Below are 25,011 nucleotides of genomic sequence, written 5' to 3'. Positions count from 1 at the left end.
GCAGTGTGAAGCTGATTTAGAGTGATAGATCAACATATCTATTATTGATTATATTTATATTAACCTATATTGATTTAATGTGGGTATCTGAGACCAATAGTCTCATCTTTGAAGACTGAAAATCTCCTGGAAATTATAATATCTCCTCTTAGTGTAATATCATTATAGATGTTAGTGAGAACAAGCATTATGTCAACATGGGACACAGAAGAAGACAATATTCATCAGGGAACTGTCATAGAAACAGGTCAAAGAGATGAGGACTCTTGGAGTTATCATTAAGGAGAGGTACCTCAATCAGGCAGACTTACCCAACAATTATGGTTAATAATATAAGGCTTAGATTGGGCCAAGCAGGGAAGCACACCCTGTTAAGAGGTGCCTGAAAAGAAGCTCTTTGGATTTGGCTTGCTCCTCCTTATAAAATGAGACACATGGAGACTTCTCTGGCTTGGGTGTGTCACCCTTTTATATCCAGCTCCATTACCTGGAAGACTGAAACAAAGGTAGCTTTTGGGCTCTACGTCATAGTTACAAAAAACAACCTGTTCCTTCTGGTGCCACCCTGGGAGATTCCAGCTCTTCCTACAAGCAGCATACTGTGCTAGTTACATAGTCCTCTTCCCTTGCACCATTACAAGTCCTCACATGCTCTCTAACTTGGAGATTTCAGAAGAGAGCAAGATCTGCTCTACCCCAGGGACACCAAGATCATCTGGCCAATAACTGATTCCAAAGCCTCAAAATGCCAATCATTCAAGCAGAAACCAGGACATGTAATTTTCAATGCCCTGAGAGAGAAGTCTGACTTTTAAAAATGTCCCTATTATTTTTCCAATAGATATAGCCCTGAATTAAAGATGTTATCAATTCCTTCCTTTCTTCCATACAAAATTTTTCATGGAATGATTTCTGAATAATTCTGTATGTTACTTGCTAAAGCATATCCTAGAAGTATATGTTTTTTGTTCTCTCCCATAGTAGTGTAAATAAAATAGTATTATAAAAAGAATACACCAGATTTCATTTTGCAGAATTTCTCTTTGATGACAAATCCGTTAATATTTCCTTTCCCAGGCATACTCCAAATGTGGCAACTTTTAGCAACAGCATGCTGGGTGCTTCTTCTTGGACCTATATATGGTTGTAAGAAAGGAAGCATTACAAATCCTGAAGCTAATATGAATATTGTAAGTCACGCATTGAAAAAGCCCATTAAGATAGGAATTATTAATTAGTCATCATTTTAGTTACAATTGGTGTGACGGTCTGGTTTTCAGCAATTCTTCCAGTGCCTAAATCTGTGCTTTCTCCCGCGTTCCTTGGCATGGCTAACTAATCCAGGAGTTGTAACCTAAATTGGTGCAGCAATATTCTCTCTCCTGGTGGTTTGAGTTACCATCTAATGGTGGCTTCCTAGACCTCCTACCACACTGCCGAACTCACAGTCCATGAATGTATGTCCTCAAATTCAAGTTTTCCTCTTCCTCCCATAGTAAAGCACAATTTTTCCTTGCTAGTCTGAGTGCTTTTTGGCTTTTCATCCTTTTATAATGATTGTAAGAATAACAAACATTTTTTTAAAAAACTTTCTTTGTTCCAGACACTGTCTTACATCTATTACAGATAATCCTCACAACATATGTGTGAGGAGATACTATTATTATCTCAACAGTAAAATGAGCACAGAAAGGTTAAGTAACTTTCCTAGAGTAACAGCTAATAAGAAGCAGAACAGGAATTCAGTGGTAGATAGTCTCTCTTCAGAATCTGGGTTCTTAACCTCTATTTTAGATAGCCTCATAAATTATGCACACATCTATGTGCTGATAGAGGCAAATGCATGGTTTTATTATAAGAAATTGAATTTTTTTTCTGTAATCAATCTTGTTTTTATCTTTTCCTAGTTTATAATCTTGGACAAGTCACTAATCTTCCTGAACTTCATATTTCTCAACTGTAAAATCGGTACAATTCTATCTGAAAGGTCTCTTGTAAGAATTAATGAGACAGGACATAGAAAGCTCTATGCAGAAGATATCCCACAGCACCCTCTTTCTTGTGTATCTGTGGTTGGGTATCTTCTACTGACCCTTCTAACAACCTCAGTTCTTTAATACCTTTCTCTTTGCCCAAGAGGCTGATCTATAAGGACTAGGTTGAAAAGCTCCCTTCATCTTTGATTTTCAGATCCATTTTGCTAATGAAAATCTTAAGCACAAGTTATATAAAAAAGGGGAGAATGAGGTCAGGTATTTTCACTGCCCTACCTTCAACCCCGTGAAAATCAAATTCAACTAGCTATCTCCCTCAATGTTGCCCTTTCTGCTCAATTATAAGTAACAAGGTACTGCACAATCCTGTGGTCTCATTCATTAGATGGCCACACAAATTTGTATCAGAACATTTTGAGAATGAACTAATGTGTATTAATAATTCTAGGTCAACAGGCAAAACTACATACTGTCCTGAGCAGTCTGGGATGTAGAAACTGGCACGTGGAGTCATCCCACCCTGCCTTACCTATGCCTTTGCAATCCCTTCTAGAAACCCTTAAATCATCCTAATTTTCCCCATTGTATACTGTCCCAACATATAGATTGATGAACATGAAGTTGCAACTTAAAATACTATTATATTTCAATATGTGCAAAAAAAATGTAAGAGATGATATCACAATTTGTATTTTTCTTTCCCTGTTCTAGAGTCAGATTGTTTCTTACTGGGGTTATCCTTGTGAAAAGTATGATGTTGTGACAAAGGATGGCTATATCCTTGGAACTTATAGGATTCCTCATGGAAGAAGATGCCCAAGGAAAACTGGTATGATTTGTTTTGTTATGAAAGGAAAAACACCTAAAGCATGAATGCCTAGTAGCATCCTGGTAGCAGCAGAAAGGCTTTCATTCTAAAATAGGTTGCAGTCCTTCATTTGAGTAAGGAAATTGTCCCCCAATTTTCCTTGTATAACTTTTTGAAGTTTTAAATCATTTTCATATGCACCATGTATTTTGTCTTGTCCTCTTCTCAAACAAACAAGAGACATACGACAACAACAACAAAAAAAATTGTGTCTTATTTCAGTGATACCAGAGTACGGTTTTGAAAATCAGAAACCTAGGAGCCATTCTGGACACCACTTTTTTTTTTTTTTCAGCTCTTGTTTTACAGCCAGTCACCAAAGACTATCAATTATGCCTTCTAAATTTCTCTCTAATCTGAAAGCTTCTCTCAGCTTTAGTCACTCAATCTAGTGATACTACTACCATACCTCTAAATGGCAATCACTGCTACTTATAATCACTCTCTACTCAAGACAGTGTGATTTTACCTTTGTGAAGTAAATATGACCTTAATAATTCTTTGCTTAAATTTTATAAAAGGGTCATTTCTAACTCCCTACATGAAGGTTGCTGTCTGTAGGTAGGGGGAAATCCATTTGGTAAACACCGTTTACTTTTTTCTCTCATTTTCTCAGCCCCTGTTCTTCTCTGGTATGTTGTAGAACAAAACTTCTCAATATCAGAAGGATTAAAGAAAAATCTAGATTTTTAAAAAGAGAGGGAAATAATGATGCTTCTGATTTTATAGAGTCAACTATTTGCCAGAATAACTCCAATGCTTTTGTAAAATACTCAGGAGAGTATTTTAAATCTTTACATCTTTTAAATGGCCTTGGACATTTTTCATTTCTGCTCCATAGCTGCTAAAATGTACCCAATAGAAATATCTACAACAAACAGCTGCCTGAGGGCTCAGATCATTGAGAGATATGAGCTATGACAGCTACCTGGCAGGTCGTGACTTTGGCAGTGCTAATAACACTCTTTCCCTTCTCTCCAAAACGTGACTAGATGGACATGAACATTAGTTTCTTACTTTGAAAATACTAAATCTCTCTGAGAATTAAGTTAGCATACTCACTCTCAGAACATCAAGTCTAGTTCCAAAAGGGACCCGACATAGTGTTTTGAGGTACCAACATGGCATCACAAACTATTTATAAAGAAGAGAGCCATGCATGGTGGTACACACCTATAATCCCAGTGGCTTGAGAGGTTGAGGCAGGAGATCACAAGCTCAAAGTCAGCCTCAGCAATTTAACAAGGCCCTAAGCAACTTAGCAAGACCCTGTCTCAAAAGATAAAAATAAATAAAACTAGGGCTAGGGATATGGCTCAGTGGTTAAGCGCCCCTGGGTTCAATCCCTGGAGAAAGAAAGAAGAAAGAGAGAGAGAGAGAGAGAGAGAGAGAGAGAGAGAGAGAGAGAGAGAGAGAGAGAGAAAGAAAGAAGAGAAAGATTCTAGTTACTTAGCTACTTCTTCTTCCCTCACTTTCTTTTTCAACACCACTCTCCCCTTACCCTCCTCCTCTTCTTTCTTTTCTCTCCCTTTTTTTGGTGCTACCAAGGAATGACCCCAGGGACACTACCAGTGAGCTATATTGTCAGTCCTTTTCATTTTTTTTCTGAGACAGGGTCTCACAGAGTTGCCCAGGCTGGCCTCAAACTTGCAATCTAAATAGCTGGGATCACAGGCATCTTTTTTCTTTCTTAGTTAAAAATGTTTCAATTTTACATTGGAAATAGTATTTTTAGATCCAGTTAACAATTTTACATTGTGTGAAATTCTATTTATGGCCTTGCATTTTGCTTGCCTCTTATCCCAGGGGTTTGGGAGGCTGAGGCAGGAGGATCCTGCTTTCAAAGCCAACCCCAACATCAGTGAGGGGCTAAGCAACTCAGTGAGATCCTGTCTCTAAATAAAATACAAAAAAGAGCTGGGAATGTGGCTCAGTGGTTGAGTGCCCCTGAGTTGAATCCCGGGTACTCACCTCCTGCCAAAAAAATGGCCTATAGAATCTGCATGGTGCCTAGCATTCAATAAACATTCTGCAAATGGTGTTTTGATTGTCATTTTATTATTTCAAGAAAACCTTAAAGTTTTTAAATATTTCTTGAGAAATAAAATGCTATACCCATTATGCAGATAAGGTAAGTGATCCACAAAGCGGTTAATACATGGCAAAATGGATTTTGAACCAGGGCAATTTGACTCCAGTACCTACACAGCATAAAACATTATGCATAATCTCGGTTTTATAAATGATAAGACATAGAGAAGATAAATCACTGGCCCATCAAATAGTTAAGAAAAGTCTACATCCCAGGTTTGCCTGACACCAAATTTCAGGTCTTAACCTCTCTTGTATACTTTAAAAAGTTAGGAAAGAGGATTTTCATGTAGACACTAAGGAAGTTTGGACATGAACATCTTGTCGCCTGTGTCTTGCAGCTCCAAAACCAGTTGTGTATTTGCAGCATGGCTTAATTGCATCTGCCAGTGACTGGATCTGTAACCTCCCCAACAACAGCTTGGCTTTCCTTCTGGCAGATAGTGGTTATGATGTATGGATGGGGAACAGCCGAGGAAACACCTGGTCCAGAAAGCACCTGAAATTGTCACCCAAGTCCTCAGAATACTGGGCGTTTAGGTAAGGGAAAACATGTTAATGAATAAAGTGTGTACCTTGCTCATTTATATGCAAGAACACTTGTTGATTTTTCCTTTGGTCTCAATGCACCCATTAGAATCCATGAGAAGGATAAATCTTATTATTTTGTATTGCTGTTTGGTTTTCACCCTCACCTCTTCCTAAGAATCATGCCTTGGAGGTCACCAAAGCCACTTGTTCCTTACCTCATTCCTGCCTTCCTTTTGGAAACCAGTTGGCATTTCCTTATTACACACCACAAGGTGGTTCTGTCATTGCACTATAGCAAGTGACAAGATGATTTCCTAGGTGAGTATTTCCCAAGCTATACACAGAATCAAGAAGCACCTGAGGCCACAAAGAGACACATCACCAGGACTCTTCCTGGGAATCGGATTCAGTCCAGTCTAGGCTAAGGTCTATGAATCTGTTTGATTTATTATTCTAAATTTTAGATGAGCATTCCAAAAATTGTTGTCTTTTCTTTTCCATTTTTTTTTTTTTTTTGATTTTTGGTAAATCTGCTGTGAGAGTAAATGAAATAGGACTAGCTTTACAGGAAAAGTTTAGTAGTCCTTTACAAATTAAATTTCTCTGATTCCTGTTTGTTAAAAATGTCTTGTCAAATCAAAGTAAGATCCTGGAAAAAGTTTTTCAGATACGTAATATCACATATTAACTCTAGTCTCATATTTTATAAAAACAGAGTATCTGTGTCTACAATGAATGTTAAATATTGCAGGTCTAAAACGAGATAGATTTTCCAATTTTATTGTTCTTATTTTTTTGGCAGTTTGGATGAGATGGCTAAATATGACCTTCCAGCCACAATCAATCTAATCATAGAGAAAACTGGACAAGAGCAACTCTACTATGTGGGCCACTCTCAGGGCACCACCATAGGTGTGTTTGGGGTCGATGTGATCAGAGAATGCGGGGAGGGGTGGGGGCTCTTCCATATTTCTGAACAGGGTCAGTATCTCTCTGCAGAGTCTCTAGTTTGGGAACTTTAAAAGGGAAACAATATCCTCTGGCTGTTTTCTGAAAACAAGGATGACAATAAGGAATTTTTTCCCAACATTGAATTTTGGAGGTTGATAGGTCTGAAAGAGAGAATTACTTTGTTTATTCAATTATGTACCCAATGAATATTTGTGAGAATTTGGGTTACATACTGGGGAAGAGGGGATAAATATGATATCCATCCTTCCTTTGATGATCACAGTCTAGAAAAGGACACAAAAAAGAAAGCAGAGAATTACAAAATTGTGATTGTACTTTACAATCAATGTGGCTTTTGCCTGCCAGGGAAGCACAGGTAGGCTGGATGTGGGTAGGGCCATGTGGGTAGAACCATGAGGCACCTCATCCTCTCTCTGTTTCTCTCATTAGAAACTACAAACATCAGAGACCAATATCTGTATTGCACAAATAGTTGAATTTAGGGTTTTTCCCCTAATTTCCAATCCTCACCAGCACTCGCTATCTTTTAATGTTGACAATGCCAAGTAATACCTTAAGATAGATATATATATATATAAAATTTAAGAATCCTTAGAGGATGATTTATATATAAAATTTGAATTATCCATTTATATATATTCATATCTGTGTATTCATATATATGAATCATTCTCTAAGGATCCAATTATCCTAATTTACAGATTGAGTAAACTGAGACTCATACTGGAGAGGTAACTTTCACACAGCTAGTGAATGTGAGGCCAAGCGTGACTTTGTCTGACACCAAACCACAAGCTGGAATGGCCCTTGGGTTTAACCACACTTCACAGAGAAGTGTGAACCCTCTCTTCCACTTCTATATAAGTAGACCTGGGATGAAAGAACTCACTTGATTCTGAATCAGTCATTCCCATCCTTGAAAAACTTAGAAATTCCTCCTCACAAATGGTTATTACTCTGAGTTGTTTTTTGTTTTGTCTTGTTTTTCATGTGTCTACCTTTACTATCACTTAAAATAAAGAAGTAATTGTTTTAAACCTATGAACTAGTGTCTAATTCACTTTCAGCTTTCATTGCATTCTCTACCAACCCAGAACTGGCTAAGCGAATTAAGATATTTTTTGCACTGGCACCAGTTGTCACGGTGAAGTACACCCGAAGTCCTATAAAAAAATTAACAACTCTTTCCAGGCGAACCATCAAGGTATGTAACTTCCCAAGTAAAAGACTGAAATAATATATAGGTTTCCACTGATTTCAAAAGAAGACAAATGACAATTTACAGACATATGAGAATATAATAGATTTCTGAGGTATCCTTGTCGGTTTATTGATAAGGAATACTTTTATTAGCAGGGTTCAGGGAGCTCATTTTGATGCCATTCTACCCTGGTGTCTTCATCTATGTCTAGAAGTTTCTTTTTCATCTCGTCCCTCAATCACAGCTAAAGTGAGAGCTGATTTGATTGATTGTTGTTGGTTTGAGGAACTTCTATACTGTCTTCCATAATGGCTGTACTAATTTACATTCCCACCAATCCTCACCAGCACTCGCTATCTTTTATCCTTTTGGTAATAGTTATTCTAAGTGGAGTGAAGTGATAACTCATTGTGGCTTTAATTTCCATTTCCCTGAAGATGAGTGACGGTTGAGCAATTTTTCATACCCCTGTTGGCTATTTGCATGTCTTCTTTTAAGAAATGTCTATTGCCTATTTTTAAAATTAGACTATATTCTATTGACTTGAGTTTCTTACATGTCTTGGATGTTGATCTCTTGTTAGATTAAATCTGAGAATATTTCTCTTGTTGTCTAGATTGTCTTCTCACTCTGTTGATTGTTTCCTTCACTGTGCAGAAGTTACTTAGTGTGACACAATCTCTTGTGTCTATTTTTTCCTGTGCTTTTTGGGTATCAAATATATAAAAAATCCTTGCACATTCCAATGTCCTAAAGTATTTTCTCTGTGCTTCCTGAGTTTCAGTTCTTGCATTTAAGCTTTAATCTATTTTGAGTTGATGTTTGTATATGGTGAGAAATAGAGTCTAGCTTCACTCATCCACGTGTGGATGTCCAATTCTCGCAGCACCATTTATTGAAGAAGCTAACCTTTCCTTAATGCGTATTCTTTGCACAGTTGTTGAGATAAGTTGTCTATGGATGTGTGGATTTACTTCTAGGCTATTTACTTTGGTTCATCAGCCTATGTGTCTGTTTTCATACCAATACCATCCAGTTTTGATTAAGATACTTTTACATTTTAAAGTCTGATAGAGTAATGCCTCTTGTTTTAGTCTTTTGCTCGAGATTGCTTTGGTTTTCTTTGCATCTCTATATGAACTTTAGAATGTTTCCTAGTTTTGTGAAGAATGTCATTGGTATTTAAATTAGTATTGCATTAAATCTGAAGAGTTCTTTCAGTAGTATGTACGCATTAACAATATGATTCTTCCAATCCATGAACACAAAATATCTACTTTTTTGGTGTCCTGTTCAATTTGTTTTCATTAGTGATTCATCATTTTCATTGCAGAGATCTTTTACCTTTTTGGTTAAATTTATTCTAACACATTTTAATTTTTGTAGCTATTCTAAATGAAATTACTTTATTTCTTTTTTTTCTTTTCTTTTTTAGGTAATTCTGTATTTGTAGGTAGAAACAATATTGGTTTTTGCATGTTAACCATGTATCCTACAACTTTGTCAAATTCATTTATTATTTCTAATAGACTTTTGGTGGACTCTTTGGTGAGTCTTTTCTTTGTAAAAGATTGTATCATCTGCAAATAATGATAATTCAAACTTGTCCTTACAAATTAGATGCCCTTTATTTATTTATTTTTGACTGATTACACTACCATATTGAATTAAAATGATGACAGGAAACATCCCTGTCTTGTTTCAGATCTTAGAGAGAAAGCTCTCCATTTTCCTCATTCAGTATGGTGTTAGCTGTGGTCTTTTAACATGTGGCTCTTATTATATTGAACTACATTCCTTTTATACCTAATTTGTTCAAAGTTTTTATCATGATGTTGAATTTTTTGAATGCTTTTGCTCTATCTATTGAGGTGATCATATGGCTTTTGATCTTCATTTGGTTGATGTGGTATATAATGTTTATTAATTTGGATAATGGTGAATCATCTTTGCATCCCTGGGATGGGTTCCATCCATCATGGCAAATAACATTTTACATGTGCTGTTAGGTTTGGTTTGCTAGTATTTTGTTAAAGATTTTTCCATCTGCTTATCAAGGAATTGGCCTTTAGCTTTCTGGCTTTGTTATTTCTTTATCTGGTGTTGGTATCAGGGTAATTCTGGCTTCATAAAATGAGATTAAAATAATTTCCTCCATGTCAATTTTTTTGAATAATTTGAGAAGAATTTGTACTAGTTCTTCTGTAAATATTTGGTAGAATTCAGAAGCAAAGGCATCTAGTCCTGCACTTTTCTTTGGAGACATTTTATTAGTGATTCTTTTTACTTTTTATTGCTCTGCTCAGTCCTGGCAAGGTATATGTCTAAGAATTTGTCCATTTCTTATAGATTGTCCATCTGTTGGCATATACTTGCTCATCATAATCTTATATGATCCTCATATTTCTGTGGTATCTGTTGAAATGGCAATGGCTCCTTTCTTGTCTCTGATTTTATTTATTTGAGTCTTCTCTTTTTTCTTAGTTTGTCAAAGTGAAAGTTCATCAAGTTTGTTTATGCTTTTGAAAAACCTGATCATTTCAATGATCTTTTATATTCTTTTTAAAGTTTCAATTTTAGTTATTTCTCCTGTGATTGATTGATTTTATTTTATTTATTTATTTGTTTATTTTGGTACCAGGGATTGAACTCACGAACACTTGACCACCAAGCCACATACCATCCCTATTTAGTATTTTATTTAGAGACAGGGTCTTGCTGAGTTGCTCAGCATCTTGCTTTTGCTGAGGCTGGTTGAACTCACAATCCTCCTGCCTCCACCTCCAGAGCCCCTGTGATTACAGGTGTGTGCCACCATGCTCTCCTGTGATTCTTATTATTTTGAAGTTGGTTTGCTCTAGTTTTTCTAGTTTCTTGTGGTGCAAAAAATAGCTTGTTCGCTTGAGATCTTCCTGCTCTTTTGATGTAGGCATTGATTACTATAAACTTCCCCCTCAGTACTTGTTTTGCTCTATCTCATAGGTTTAGATTTGTTGTGCTTCCATTATTCATTGTTTCAAGAAGATTTTTAATTTTATTTGTAATTTCTTCCTTGATCAATGACAGTTCAGGAATAAACTGAGATTTGTTTTGTGGCAAACATATGATATATGCTAAAGAATGTTCCAGGTAGTATATTTCTTTTGATACAGTAAGTAATTTTGAGTGTTCATCTGTTTGTATTAAATTTAACTCACATAAGGCACAAGCATAAGAATCTGAGTGAAGCAGAACTATGTTCACCTTCTGCCTCTGCATCCTGCTCTTCATGACAGTGGACAAGTTATTTAACCATTCTAAACCTCAGTTTTCACATTTATAAAATGGGTAAAATTTGTTAAGTTGGGATAGCAACTGAGATAATATATGTTTAGGCATCATATCTGGTTTATTAATTGGTGCTTACTAATTATTATTTGGTGTTATTAATTGTATTAATCAAACTTATGTTAGATTCAAAGCCAGAGTACTTGGTGTTACAAATCTCCTGTTCATTTCCCTTTCTCTCTTTTCCACTCTTCATTCTGCCCCTAAGCATATATATCTTTATAATATTGTCTCCCAAATTTTTTTATTTATATCTTTCTTTGATCCTTTCCTCTTTATCGTTTTTTATTTTTTTTTAGGGGTTTTAGTACTGTCTTCATCTCTTAAAATAAAAACCTAGCCAGGCACGGTGGCATATGCCTGTAATCCCAGCATTTCAGGAGGTTGAAGCAGGAGGATCACGAGTTCAAAGCCAGTCTTAGCAAAAAGCAAGGTGCTAAGCAACTCAGTGAGACTCTGTCTCTAAATAAAATACAAAATGGGGTTGGGGATGTGGCTCAGTGGTCGAATGCCCCTTAGTTTAGTCACCAGTACCAAAAAAAAGTAAAATAAAAAATAAGAACCTAAGTCTCAGTGAGGCTAAGCAATCTCTCTCAAGTCATCCAGCTAATTGCGTGATAGAGCCAAAACTTGAGCACAGATCTGATCAGGCAGCTCAAGTTCAGTGTTTGCTTATATGTAATGGTTTCTCCACTTTTTCAATACCAAATTGAAGAAATCAGTCCTGGTTCTTCATATTCCCATGCACAAGAGTGAATCCAGTCCATGTTCTGCTGGGCTTATGTATCCTTGCATCGAACCATGTCTCCAGAAGAAAGGGTGACTTTTCTGATGCTAACCAGAGGACATCTGTCTTCCTACTATTATGTGACAAACATGCCCCCTACAGAATCAAATTGGAATTACACCTGCAAGTTAGCATGTTTGCCACTTTGGAAGTGCTGTCTTACTAGCCTGCATTGCAATCCTGTCTTTTAGGTTAGGATGAAGGAGTAATTATTTGTCTTTGGGTAAATAGGTAGGGGGAGAGTCAAGTCAGAGACTATCCTGCTAATTAACCCTGTATTGGGGAAAGCTGACTACCAGAACTGTTAGTCGCCTAGGGTGCATTGTGGGAGGTATATAACCTTTTCCTTTCACATCAAATTTTCATGGTTGATTACTTTTATGTATTGACTATTTCTTTTCACATCTAGTTTTTAAAGCATGGAAACAGTATTGGTAAATGAAAAATAAAAATGTTCAATGATTAAAATTAGGTCCTACCTTTTGTTCAGCTCTTAACTCATGTAGCTATTTATTTAAGTTGTTACATTTGAGAACTTTGAATAGATGACAATATGTTATCCAAGATTCCTAGTAATTATGACAAAATGAAGAAAAAGTCAAAGTGTATTTGATAAGATCTTCAATGGTCTCTTATTATTTTCCAGACCTAAAGAATCAAGAAATATGAACTGGTGTGATATTTTGTAGTTCTTGCCTTCTTTTCCTTTTCTTCCCTCCTCCTTCATCTCCTTCTTTACCATTTTTCTTCCTCTTCCTTTTCTTTCTCTTTTTCTTCCTTTCTTCCTTTCCTTCTTTCTCTCCTTCTCTCTCTCCTTTCTTCTTTTTCTCTTTGATATGGACAGAAATATTAGTTCCTAGTATTTTATATTTTACATTAAAATTTCATAATATATCAAATATTCTATTAAATAAGAATTCCCTCCAATCCTTCAACACAAACCCTCAATATAACTATTTTTCAAACCCAGAATTCAACAAGTTAAAGTTATACCTAGTAAGAATTTATTGGATCCAGTTTACCAAAGATAGTATAAAATTTTGTAGTACATTAGTGGAATAAAAAAATAATGAATGCCAGTTATTACTGGGTTTTAGTTATAATTGCCAGTTAGTAAAGAGTTTCAGGAGAAAGAAATGCCAGTTTTTCTGTAAATGGTATTTCCAAAAGTTCTAAGAGGTTAAAAAAAGTCTTTTCACATAATACTTATTTTATTACCCTAAGATTATAAAATTATATATTATAAAACAAATATTGTATTAATATGCACAGGGATATGAAGGAAGTTCATAAGGTCCATTTAACTCACTCACAACTTTGCCTGAAATACAATTAGAAGAAATCATTTTAAGCAATTTAAGCATTAAGAGACTCGGGAAGGATTGGCTCATTAACTTGTATCAGTCACTTATCATAATAACAGAGCTATTGTTTGCTGCTAGGAACTACACAAGGTGTATTTTAAGCATTATCTGTTATCTTTATGATGATTCTACCTAGTAGATAAAAATTTTCCCATTTTATAGTTGAAAAATTCAGGGAAATAAAAACTAAAATACTTTCCTAAATTATAAGAGACAGAATCTGAATCAAACTTAGATATACCTGACTCCAAAGCTGTACCAGCTTTATATGGGAACTGGTCTTTCAGAGAGCCTGCCAAAATATTTCCCAATTAAAGATTTGTGGGGGAAAAAACCATCAAGAGGTGAGTTGGGAGGACTACAAAGACAAAATTTAACAAAACTCATGGTTTCATTGAGTATTAACACTGAACTGATGTCACCTCCTGTCCAGTGCTTGTTTGAATTGCCATTCATTTTCCACTCTTGACATCCACATTCATGAAATTTGATCATGTCTTACAGGCACTGTTTGGTGACAAAATGTTCTCCCCTCACACATTGATGGAACAATTTATTGCCACCAAAATGTGCAATCGGAAGATATTCCATCATATGTGCAGCAACTTCATGTTCACTGTAACTGGATTTGATCCCCAAAACCTAAACATGGTATGTATAAGTAGTCAAGTCTCAGAAAACAATGGTTTTGCTGCACCAAGGTGATGGGAGTTTACTCTGGGTTACATAGAAACCACATTTCAAGGTCTCCTTTTTGTCTCTTGGAATGTAATTTTTATGTTCATGGCATCTAACCAAGTTTGGGAATCTTACCCATTCTCATAGGAGGATTTGAGAAGAAGGCTTTGCTGCCAAAATTTCTCACCAACTCTTGGTGTTGGCTAAAAAATGTCACAAAGAAAAAGTTAGGCGAGTGCTGTGGTTTTGAAGTTTAGCTTGCTATTCCTGAGCTACATCTCAGATCTACTGAAGTAAAGTAAAATCTCAGGAAGTGATTCTAGACATCTTTTTTTTTCCAATTTTCCACATTCAAAGGTGATTTGGAAATGATTATTTTGTGGAACACTCATTAATCAAATGAAATAAAGGGATGGCTCTTCAATGACAGGTACAGCTTTTGTGTTCAAGGGAAACTGAGAGGAATTGGTGTTGGGGTTCTTGTCAGGTTACTTCTAACAACTGAGATTCCTTTCCTCAGTTATCACTAACTGACTTGATGAGCAAAAGGGGGAAAGACAGGAAGTTAGTTTACTTCTCACTTGGAGAGGAGCCGTTTGAAACCAGAGGAGGAAGAGAGGTGGTCTCTGTTTATCTCAGAGATTCAAGCCCAGAGCCTGACTGTCCTCTGCCAGAATCATTAAAATTTTCCTTGCAGTTAAGACTTTCATAAAAGGATTTCTATGCAAAGCATGACTGAGCCACTGCCTTTGTACACTCCTCTTTTAGTGTCTCGATTTTCTAGGGAAACTATGCTTGGTTATCACGGGGAACATCTCATGTAGATGAAGACATGTAGGCAAAGCTAAGTCAAAAGACCTAGAAATAAACACAAAACACAGTAATTTTTAAAGTAGCCTCTTAACTTGGCTGAATTTGATAAAGACTTTACCAAAAAACACTTTTGTCTATTCATTGGAGGCCCTTGTCGTCTCTACACATAATCATATCATCCTTTTTCTCACTGTAGGGACTGGATTATGCATTATTACAGTATCTGCAAGGCTGTTTGTTTTAGTGAAGCATAACTAGGGGTACATAGTAAGTAACCTTTATGGAATTTTGAAAAAATGAACATGTCCCAAACTCTAGATATTTTGATTTTTATTCAGTAGTTTTGAATAGCTTATCAATAAGTGTATATATTTTTTAAAGCTCCAAGATGTTTCTAGTGCTCACTTTGATAGAAAAATAATTCTTTCAAAATAAAATTTATTTTGAAAAAAATGTAACTGAAAATATGAAAGAATATAGTGGTTTTTTGCTGTTGTTTTGATCCAGAAGAAATCTAAATATATTGAATGAATTCTGTCCTACAAATTTTTAAAGAGCCTCATGAAACATTTAACAGTTTGTTTTAAATCAAGCAAACAAAAGGAAACATTCATATCTATTCTTAGTGTTTTGTGATCAAAGCTTTCTCTGAATGAACTTTGGGACTTAGCAGGGAGAAGGAGAAGGTCGCTAAGGTTTTTGATCCCTTGACCTTCTATACTCTTTGATCTATGTGAGGAGTCAGGAAAGAATAGGTGCCTTACCTCTGTCTTCAACCAGTGGGATTCCCTCTGTGGGCCACATGAAGTCACCACCCAGAGCAAAGAAACAGCTGTGGGAAGGAGAAAGTGCTTAAACAGGGTTCTTTGGTTATATGGTAATAGGGTATGATACATGTTTTTTTTTCCCCTAAATGATAATATTAATAGCAACAACAAAAATAAAAAGAAGAAATTATAGAATTTCTCACAAATGTTCACTTGTGGTATGATTAGCCTCTAGATGAGAAATTGTCTCTTCACAGAGTCGCTTGGATGTCTATTTGGCACATAGCCCCGCAGGAACATCTGTTCAGAACATGCTGCACTGGGCCCAGGTATGCATTTCCTGTCCCTGACTAATGCATACATACCTGTTTGTGAGATTTCCTAAGAGTACACCTGGGAACTCACTGCAGGGCCGCTGCCACTGTCATATTGATGTTTCTGAAATCAGCACTAACTCTTCATTTGGATTTCCTTTGCTCCTCTCTATTCTCCTGTCTTCAGTGTCTGGGTTATAAAACTGATTCCCACATATTTATACCAAGTTCTGATCCTTAAATTATTATATGTTGCCTTTTCAAGCTTTTATTTACTCTTTTTTTGGAAATCACTATATCTAATAGAATTGTATTTTATTCTAGAAAGATCTGTTCATTCTCCAGTTGGCATAAGGGACATTTTAAAGTGTAGAAATAATGTTTAATGCAGAAAAAATAAAATGCTAGGGAAAGATTTAAATAGATTGATAGTTTGCATTTTTACTCTCAGTTAAAATTTTTGTTTTATTACATTACTCAATGTTTTGTAGCCTTGAAGATAAGCCAAATTCACTTGTTGTACCTTTCTGAGTAGAGTGTGTGTGTGTGTGTGTGTGTGTGTTGTATGAGAAAAAGAGAGCTCCAGGAATTTGCATTTCAACCTACTTACTAATAAATATGTTCTTTATTTTCAAGTTGAGAATCACTGTTACAGATAGTGTGAAACACTTGTTGAGGCTTTCTGAAATGCATTGAAGAATCTGCCCTCCACCACACCCTTTGGGCATGATAGCTTATATAATATAGGCTGATTTATATAGTGTAAATATATATATATATATATATATATATATATATATATATATATATATATATATATATATATAATTTGTCATTCGATATATTATACATCTCACAGTTGACTTCTCTTAAGGAGAACTCTTTTTGACAGAAAGTTTTTTCTAAGGTAGAGATAAATAGTGGTGGAAATAAAATATTTGGTTGAAAAATATGTAGACAGCTAGGGCAAGGGTAATGATCATAATGATGTCACAGATTGAGCATCTCTAATCTAAAACTTGTGCCCAGAGAGTTTTGGATTTTTGGCGTATTTTGGACTTAGAATTATCAGATCTGATAATGTCTATGCAAATATTCCAACATCTAAAAAACCCTGAAATATGAAGAAATTTTGGCTCTGGTTTCTTCACAAGAATTTCAGTAAAGTTATGACTTGCATAAATTAGTAAAAATAGCTACTTGTCAAACATTACTAGGTGCCACATGCTTTATATACAGTACCCTATTAATCCTCACAGTCCTATGAAAAGAATGTCACTATCATTGTCATTTCACAAATATTTTGTCCTGGATAATGAATTTAGTCATCCATTAAACATGAATACAAACCAGATTCATTTGATGCTAGAGCCCAAGTCCTAAATAGTACATTCTGTTACCTCTCCTTACTGAAATATTGCAGAATTCAATAGTAGCAAATTGCTGCCTGCATCAATACAAGCTATGAGGGGCATAAGTTTGAACCAAAAATCAGGATTAAATCAATGAGGAGGGAAAATATAAAATTCAAGCTAAGAAAAAACTGTTAGTGTAGTCTGAGGATCATTTAATGAAGTGCTTGAGGTAAACATATGTGAAGATTATCTGCTTCCTCAATCCAACATGGGTGACAAACAATAGAAAAAGGAAGTACTGAATGCATGGATATTTCTATTCTATTTGAAATCTAAACACCAAAATGCATAAATAGTTATTATGCACAGTGTCTCAAACACTTATCCCATGGCTATATTGGACAAAATTTTTTAAGGATGGGGAATGTGGTCTTAATAGCTTAGACCACTTGATGAATATAATAAGGTGCAAAGTTGTTTATTAACAATTATAGAATTTTTTAATGCTGGAAATGTATAGCCAGTGCCATTTAAAAATATATATATGTATATTGTGTTTTATATTGCTGCCACCAAAATACCCAAACAGGCCAATTTAGAAGAGAAAAAGTTTATATGGGGCTCACAATTTCAGAGGTCTTTTTATGATCTGCTGATTTCATTGCTCTGAACCCAAGGTGAGGCTAAGCATCATGGCCACTGCATATGGTGGAAGAAAGCTATTCAGATCTAGGCAGCAAGGAAGCAGAAAGAGAGGGAAAGGGTACTTAGGGAAGATGAACACTTCCAGGGTACATCCCCAGTGACCAACATCCTCCAGCCACAACTTACCTGCATACAGTTACTACCCAATTAGTCCATTTAAACTAGGATGGTCAGATTAGGTTATGACTCTCATAATCTAATCATTTAACTCCTGAATATTCTTGGATTAATATAGGATCTTTTGGTGAACACCTAATATACAAATCATGACATTCTACCCATGGCCCCCAAAAGTTGATGTCCATCCCACAATGCTAAATGCATTGTGTTCATTTATACCTTATTATCTTCATCAAGTGGTCTAAGCTCTTAAGACCACATTCCCTATCCTTAAAATTTTTCATCAAATTAGCTAGGCCCTGAGTGTTTGAGACACTCCACATGACTATTTTTTTTTTTGCATTTGGGATTTAGATTTCAAATATTGTATTAAATGCATTCTGTGCATTTAGTACTTCTCCAAGACTCCCTATAGTCTTAACAATGCCAGAATTTCCCCTAAGTCTAAGTCTCATTTGAGACTCAAGGCAAACTCTTGACTCTGAGCCCCTATAATGATCAAAAGCAAGTTACATATGTTCAATATACAATGGCACAGGATAAACATTCACATTCCAAAAGGGAGGAATGAGGCATAGGAAGAAGGGCTGGGACTAAAACACAGCCCAAACCAGTTGGTCCAACAAATCCTGTCGTGCTATCCATGGTATCAGGGGCATATACCACTGAGATAGTCTGTCCAAAGGGATTGGGAAGATTTGCTCCTTTTCATCCTTTCCCCCGTGCCAAGTGCAGCCCACGTGACCCCTCTCTGCAATTAGCAGCTTTCCTTAGCAGTCCGTTCATGTTACAGGCATCTTTTAATTCCTGGGATTTCCATTCCATCTTTGGCTTCACCTACAGAGCTTAGTGCATTGTCTTCTCAGGGAAAGCCCATGAGGACGTAAACCCTGATACACTTTACCTGGCCTCCTAGGCCTTCCCTTGAAATCTCAGTGGAAGTCTCCTTGATCACCTAAGTTCAGCTTCCTGAATTACTGCAGAACCAGCACTATGTGAATGAAGCCAAGGTCTGCTACCACTGAAGCAGTAATTAAGTCCCCTTGGACTATTACTTCAGTGTCCTCTGGCTAGCTGGGTGGTTGAATATGATGAAACAACTTCTTAGGCTCCCTGTGTGAGAAGAGTGCCTTCGTGACTGCTTCTGAAAGTAATTTTTATTTCTATACCCTTGAGCCTGAATTAGTGTGGTCTTTTCAATTCCTGAGATGCACTCAAGCCCTCTTTCTTAGTGCCTCTGTCAAAGTATTTAGCATCTCTTTAGTGACTATAATATCGTTAATAACCATGACTTCCACGGTCCTGGTTTTACATGCACTTTTCTGGCCAAAGTGCAAGTTTTTAAAATAATCCTTCTCTGTTTTCTGATCCTTATTCTCACAGAAAACTTGGCTTAATGCTGCCAGAAATATCCATGACATGGCCTAAATGCTGTTCTGTCCTGAAATTTCTTCCACCAGATTCATTAGTCCATTACCTTTAAATCCAGATTCATGCAAAGTCTGAGGACAAAGGCCAAATGTAGACAAGTTCTTTTTCAGAAGGTAACATGAGTGGCCTCTAGTCCAGTATATAATCCCAATATAGTCCCAATATAATCCTTGTTTCCCTCTGAAACCTCATGCGCATAGTACAATCTGCATTCTGGTTTTCTGGGCTTCCACCAGAATCACCTATTAACCTCCATTTATGATATCCTAAAGTTTCTCTAGCATTCATCTCCAAACCTTTCCAAACTCCTCCTACAAGCCAATTCCAATGGCTTGGAATTGTTTAGAACCACATGGTCAGGTTAGTCACAGCAACATCCCTACTTCTGGTACCAATTTTTGTGTTAGTTTTCTTTTTGGTCACTGTGACCAAAATACTCAATGAGAACAATTTAAAGAAAGAAAAGTTTATTTGGGGGCTCACAATTTGGGGAGATTCAGTCCATGGTCAGTTAATTCCATTGCTCTAGGTTCAAGATCAAATAGAACATCATGATGGAAGGGTATGGTGGAGGAGCACTGATCCACTCATAGTGGCCAGAAAGCAGAAAGAGGGAGAGATGAGAAGGGGCTGCAGGGAAGATGAATCCCTTCAGAGCACACTCCTAGTGACTTACCTCCTTTAACCACAGTTACCACCTAGTAAGTTCATTTAAACTTCTCAGGTTGGACAGATTAGTTACAGCTCTCATAATCTAATGATTTCATCACTGAATATTCCTGTATTGTTTGGAATCTCTTGGAAGACTCCTCATATCCAAATCAAATCATATATATATATATATATATATATATATCCAAATCATAACCATATATACAAATAATATATATCAAATATATATCCAAATCATATATATATATATATATATATATATATATATATATATATATATATATATATATATATTCCTGAAGCCAAGATATTAACATCTCTGACAGCCTTTAAAAATGTTTTGATGTGCAATATTGTAACATTTAAAGGCATTGCTGTCTGAAAATTGTCACTGGAAAAATGCAAGATAGGAAGTGTTTGTGTAAGTTCTGTGAATTTGTATTTATTTTTTATTATTTGACTGACTTATTGAAATTTGGCTAAAGAGTTGGAATATCAGTCTTCTTTTTAAATCTTTTGCTTGCTAACTTTAAATGTGCACTGTTCTCTTATATCATTTCAATGTGTTTATTATTTTTGTTTTATCTTAGGCAGTTAATTCTGGTCAGTTTCAAGCCTTTGACTGGGGACAACCTGATCAGAACATGATGCACTTCCATCGGGTATAGTAATAATAATCATAGTCAGTGACATGAAAATGAATTAATAAAAATATTATCCACTTCCTAAGTACCTACTACTTCCCATTCAGTACCATTCATATTGCTCATTGTTGTTATCACATGCTGTTTATTGGGTCTTGTCAGTGTGTCATGTCATTATTTCTCATTCTCACAATGATCTTGTAAGGTAATAATATTGTCATTTTTTCCAGAGGCTTGAAGAGGTTAGATAAATTGCCAAAAGTATTTAGCCAATTAATAACCAGAATATGACAACCCACCAAGGGATTCCTAGATCTAAAAGTCCATTTTTCTTCTACTACAATTATTCTGCCTCAAGATATAAAAACTTCTCAACATTTAATTAACTCTAAATTTTGAAGAGTAAATTAAAAATACACAATCTTGCTGGGCCCAGTGGTGGCACATGCCTGTAATCCCAACCGCTTGGGAGGCTGGAGCAGGACAATTGTGAGTTCAAGGCCAGCCTCAGCAACTTATCAAGACCCTTAGCAACTCAGTGAAACCCTGTCTCTAAATAAAAAGGTCTTGGGATGTCGCTTACTTGTTAAGTGTTAACTCAGTGTCCTGAGTTAAATCCCTGGTATTAAAAACAAAAAAACAAAAGCACAATCTTTGTTTTTAAAGCATATTTTCTAACTTCTATTCCATTTCTAATAGAATAAACTTTGATCTAATAGTTTTTGATATGCTATTTACTAACAACTTTTAAAAACCTGCATAACATGCATCATTAAAGATATCAACCAAAATCATCACCCTTAGGAAGGCACTATCTGCCAGAGAATTGTGTATAAAAATATTTCTTGAAATAACCTACAGAAACTTTTAGAGCAAATATTCCATATTAAAACAAAATATTCTATGTAAAAAAAAGTATATGTTATTGTTATTGCTATTTGTCCCCAGTATATGTAAGGGAATCCACTAATTATTTTGGCTTCTTAATTATAGACTAAACTCAAACTGAACAAAGTATGCATGTTTTTCAAATTTGTGATGTATAAGCTTGGAAATTTTTAAAACAGCAATGTTCAGTGCCACCATAAAAATAATAATAGTGAATATTTATAATTTCAACTAGTGTGAGAAATCTAATTTTTCTCCTAAGCTGCTATATTTAGAAGTGCATGAGACTCGGGTTGGGATGCCTCACATATATTATGTCAGAGTGCTATTTTCTCTTGTAATTCATGAATTCTTTGTCCTAGCAAGAGTTTATGATTTCTTGAGGAAAAGCCTTTCAGATAATGACCTTACCTTATAAGACTCTGATACCTGCTTGGATGAAAGCTGGGTAGCATGTACTAGCTTTATCATTATGTTTGCAGATCCCATCACAATTATGCCTGCATGGTGACTCAGGTTCCGATGTAGGTCTTTAGCTTGGAACTTTGGGTGGGGGAAGGAAAACTCAAAGCAGAAGATGAACTACATACATGTTTAAAAGGCAATAACCTTAATCACAGCTGTAATTAATAGCAGCATAAATTTGGCAGGTGCAATTACCAATGTAATCACCAGTAATCCTTTGTTCCTAAGAAAGTCACTCATTTTTGATAGTTACATACAATTTTTAATTATCTACTTAAAAATAAATTTTAATATATTCCAGGCCAAGATATACCACATATAACTTAAATCCAAATTTTGATGTTCATTTTGGCTTTGACATTTTCTGGACATCCACTTTCATCCTTAGCAAAGTAATTAAATCATTGAAGTGAAGGAGTTCTGATTTCAGGGACTCTCAGACCCACTCTGTGGCTCAAAGCTTGCTGGTGTTTATTGCTGCCTCTGTAATGCTTTGTCTTTCTATTCTTCATCATTCTACATCTTTGCATTTAAATATTTATGCTTTATAGTCTGCTGTCAAGAAAACAGCAGTCAGAACAAGCAGGTCTCTTCATTCATCAGTGCACTTTGCATTTAGGGCCCTTTGCCGAGCTTTCTGGAACCCATCTTCCCTGTCCACACCCCTGGTCATGGCTATGTACTCACTTCTTTCTCTGACCTTTGTGTTGCCTTCTCAAAACTACACATTCTCATCTACCACTTTTTCTTAAAGCTCCTAAACTATAGGGAAGCAGGATATGCTTACAATATGTAGTAATGCAAAGACTCAGGTAGCAATCCATTAACTGATGGAAATACCTGATGTGACTACTATATCAGAGGGCTCTGCCTGAATTTTTCTCTCCTAAGAGAACCTGAGGTACAGTCATCTCCAGGCACATTTCTGTTGTTCTGAGAAACCTCTTCCAGGCCAGGGTCACAGTTTCCTTACAATCTATATCTTTGTGCTTCTTACCTCTTCCTCCTAGTCTGTCACAAATTAGTGTACTATTCAATTAGGGCTGCCATAACAAAATGCCATACACTGGGTGACTCAAATGATAGGAATTTATTTTCTGTCGGTTTGGAAAGCTGGATGTCTGAGATCAGGGTACGAGCATGGCTGGGTTCTAGTGAGGCTCTTTTCCTAGCTTGCAGATGGCACCTTTCTAATGTGTGCTCACATGGTGCAGGTGTGCTCCTTTGTTCTTGCTCCTGGAGAGAGAGAAAGGGAGAGAGAGAATCCTTACCTTTTTATAAGATTTTCAATTCTATGGAGTTAGGAATGCACACTTATAATCTAATTTAACCTTAATTACCTCCTAAAAGCCCTGTCTCCATATCTCCACACACCTTCACATTGGGGGTTAGGACTTCAACATATAAATCTGGAGAGGATACAAATTCAGTACACAGCATATAATAATCAGAAATTATTTTTGATAGACAATTATTCAGTTGTAATTAGCAAAACCAACTCTATTTCATATTTTTAAAAATAGTACTACATACTGAACTCATAAGTACTAGTTAAGTGGCAATATCCTGGAACTTAAACACCACCACATCTCCGTCTCTCTCTTGCTCTTCCTCTCTATCTTTCCTTCTCCCTTTTTCAACTTTCATCTGAGATGCTTATTTCTATTGTTAGACTCTTTCCAACAAAGTGCTAAGAGGGTTACTGGATATATTTAGCTTATATAGTTCTAGCAATCGGAATTCCACAGAAAAAATCTAATATTTTCTCAGTAGCTCTGGCAGAAAGTTCCAGACTATCCTATGATACAGATTTAGTGATATGCCAAGTTATTATTATTCAATCTCTGTGGCCAGAAGAATGAGAGATTAATTGACCATACCTAGTCACTTGGTTGGGATTGTGTTGAATCAGCACAGGAAAGAAGGTAAGGAAAAACTTGCTGGAGCGAGTTTAATGCTATTTCTCTATAGCAGACTGGCTTCTTCTAAAACTCATATTTCATTATTTTTATGTATTGGTTATCAGTACTCCCCAAAGAAACTGCTGGTATATAAGTGTCAATAATGCCACTGAGCCCAGATTTCTGCATATGACAAGGGGATATTTGTCCTATTCAACATTTTGTTTGTAAAGATGTGCTTTCTGATAAAGTACAACTAGAAAGACGATTCCCCACAAAAATACAAGTCTCCCTCTTGGATTCTTTCCTATTTTCCCAAAACTGCAAGTCAGGATTGTAATAGCTTTTGTTTATTTTGTATTCACAATGCATATCATTGGACAAAAGTATTTTCAAATGTTTTTAACATTTTAATGTTTATGAATCAAATGTATCCAAGCTGCACACTTTGAGCATTTGAAAAACTTGCTTCACAACTGAGAATTAATGTCACTTTTATAATGTAGTTTTTTTTTTTTTTTAATTGTCCTCTCTCCATCTCTTTCATCATACTTAGCTCATACCTCCTTTATACAACGTTACTGAGATGGAAGTTCCAACAGCCATTTGGAGTGGTGGACAGGATATTTTGGCTGATCCCAAGGACGTTGAAAATTTGCTACCTAAAATTGCCAACCTCATTTATTACAAGGCGATCCCATACTACAATCATATGGATTTTTATCTTGGACAGGATGCTCCCCAGGAAATTTACCAAGACCTAATTAAATTGATGGAGGAATGTTTACAAAACAAAACACACTTTTTTCTCTAAACACATGGATTTCTTGTAATAGTAATGAGGTGTGCTGACCCTAAGGTGATTTCCCAGTGACTTTCACCATCTGATGTCCCCTCCCTTTGAGTGTGAATGGGACCTGAGTCTTCCATCTAGCCAAGAGAATTGGCAAAGATGTCACACCTTTGGTTAGGTTATACCAAGTAACACAGGTTGATGGGATGTAATTCCATAATTACATTGCATTGTATGTGAATCTATCTAAGCAGACCCAAATAAGAGAATCTTCCTGTTGGTTTGATGAAATGAAGAGATATGTTGAGAAAACCACATTGCAAGAACAGC

The 25,011-nt window shown here is 35.9% G+C and overlaps 1 protein-coding gene across 1 annotated transcript; it reads left to right on the top strand.

Moving 5' to 3' along the window:
* The first annotated feature begins 1,088 nt into the window (after positions 1-1,088).
* Positions 1,089-24,702, top strand: Lipk (lipase family member K). Its single transcript, XM_027949251.2, has 9 exons — positions 1,089-1,190; positions 2,706-2,823; positions 5,295-5,493; positions 6,287-6,396; positions 7,524-7,660; positions 13,640-13,786; positions 15,651-15,722; positions 20,581-20,652; positions 24,445-24,702. The coding sequence occupies exons 1-9, from the start codon at positions 1,089-1,091 to the stop codon at positions 24,700-24,702; spliced, it is 1,215 nt and encodes a 404-aa protein (XP_027805052.2).
* The last annotated feature ends 309 nt before the right edge of the window (positions 24,703-25,011 follow it).

This window comes from Marmota flaviventris, chromosome 4 (genome assembly GCF_047511675.1).
Source record: "Marmota flaviventris isolate mMarFla1 chromosome 4, mMarFla1.hap1, whole genome shotgun sequence".
Classification (NCBI taxonomy): Eukaryota; Metazoa; Chordata; class Mammalia; order Rodentia; family Sciuridae; genus Marmota; species Marmota flaviventris.
The sequence above is the reverse complement of the archived record's forward strand: the minus strand, read 5'-3'. Positions and strand labels throughout refer to the sequence as shown.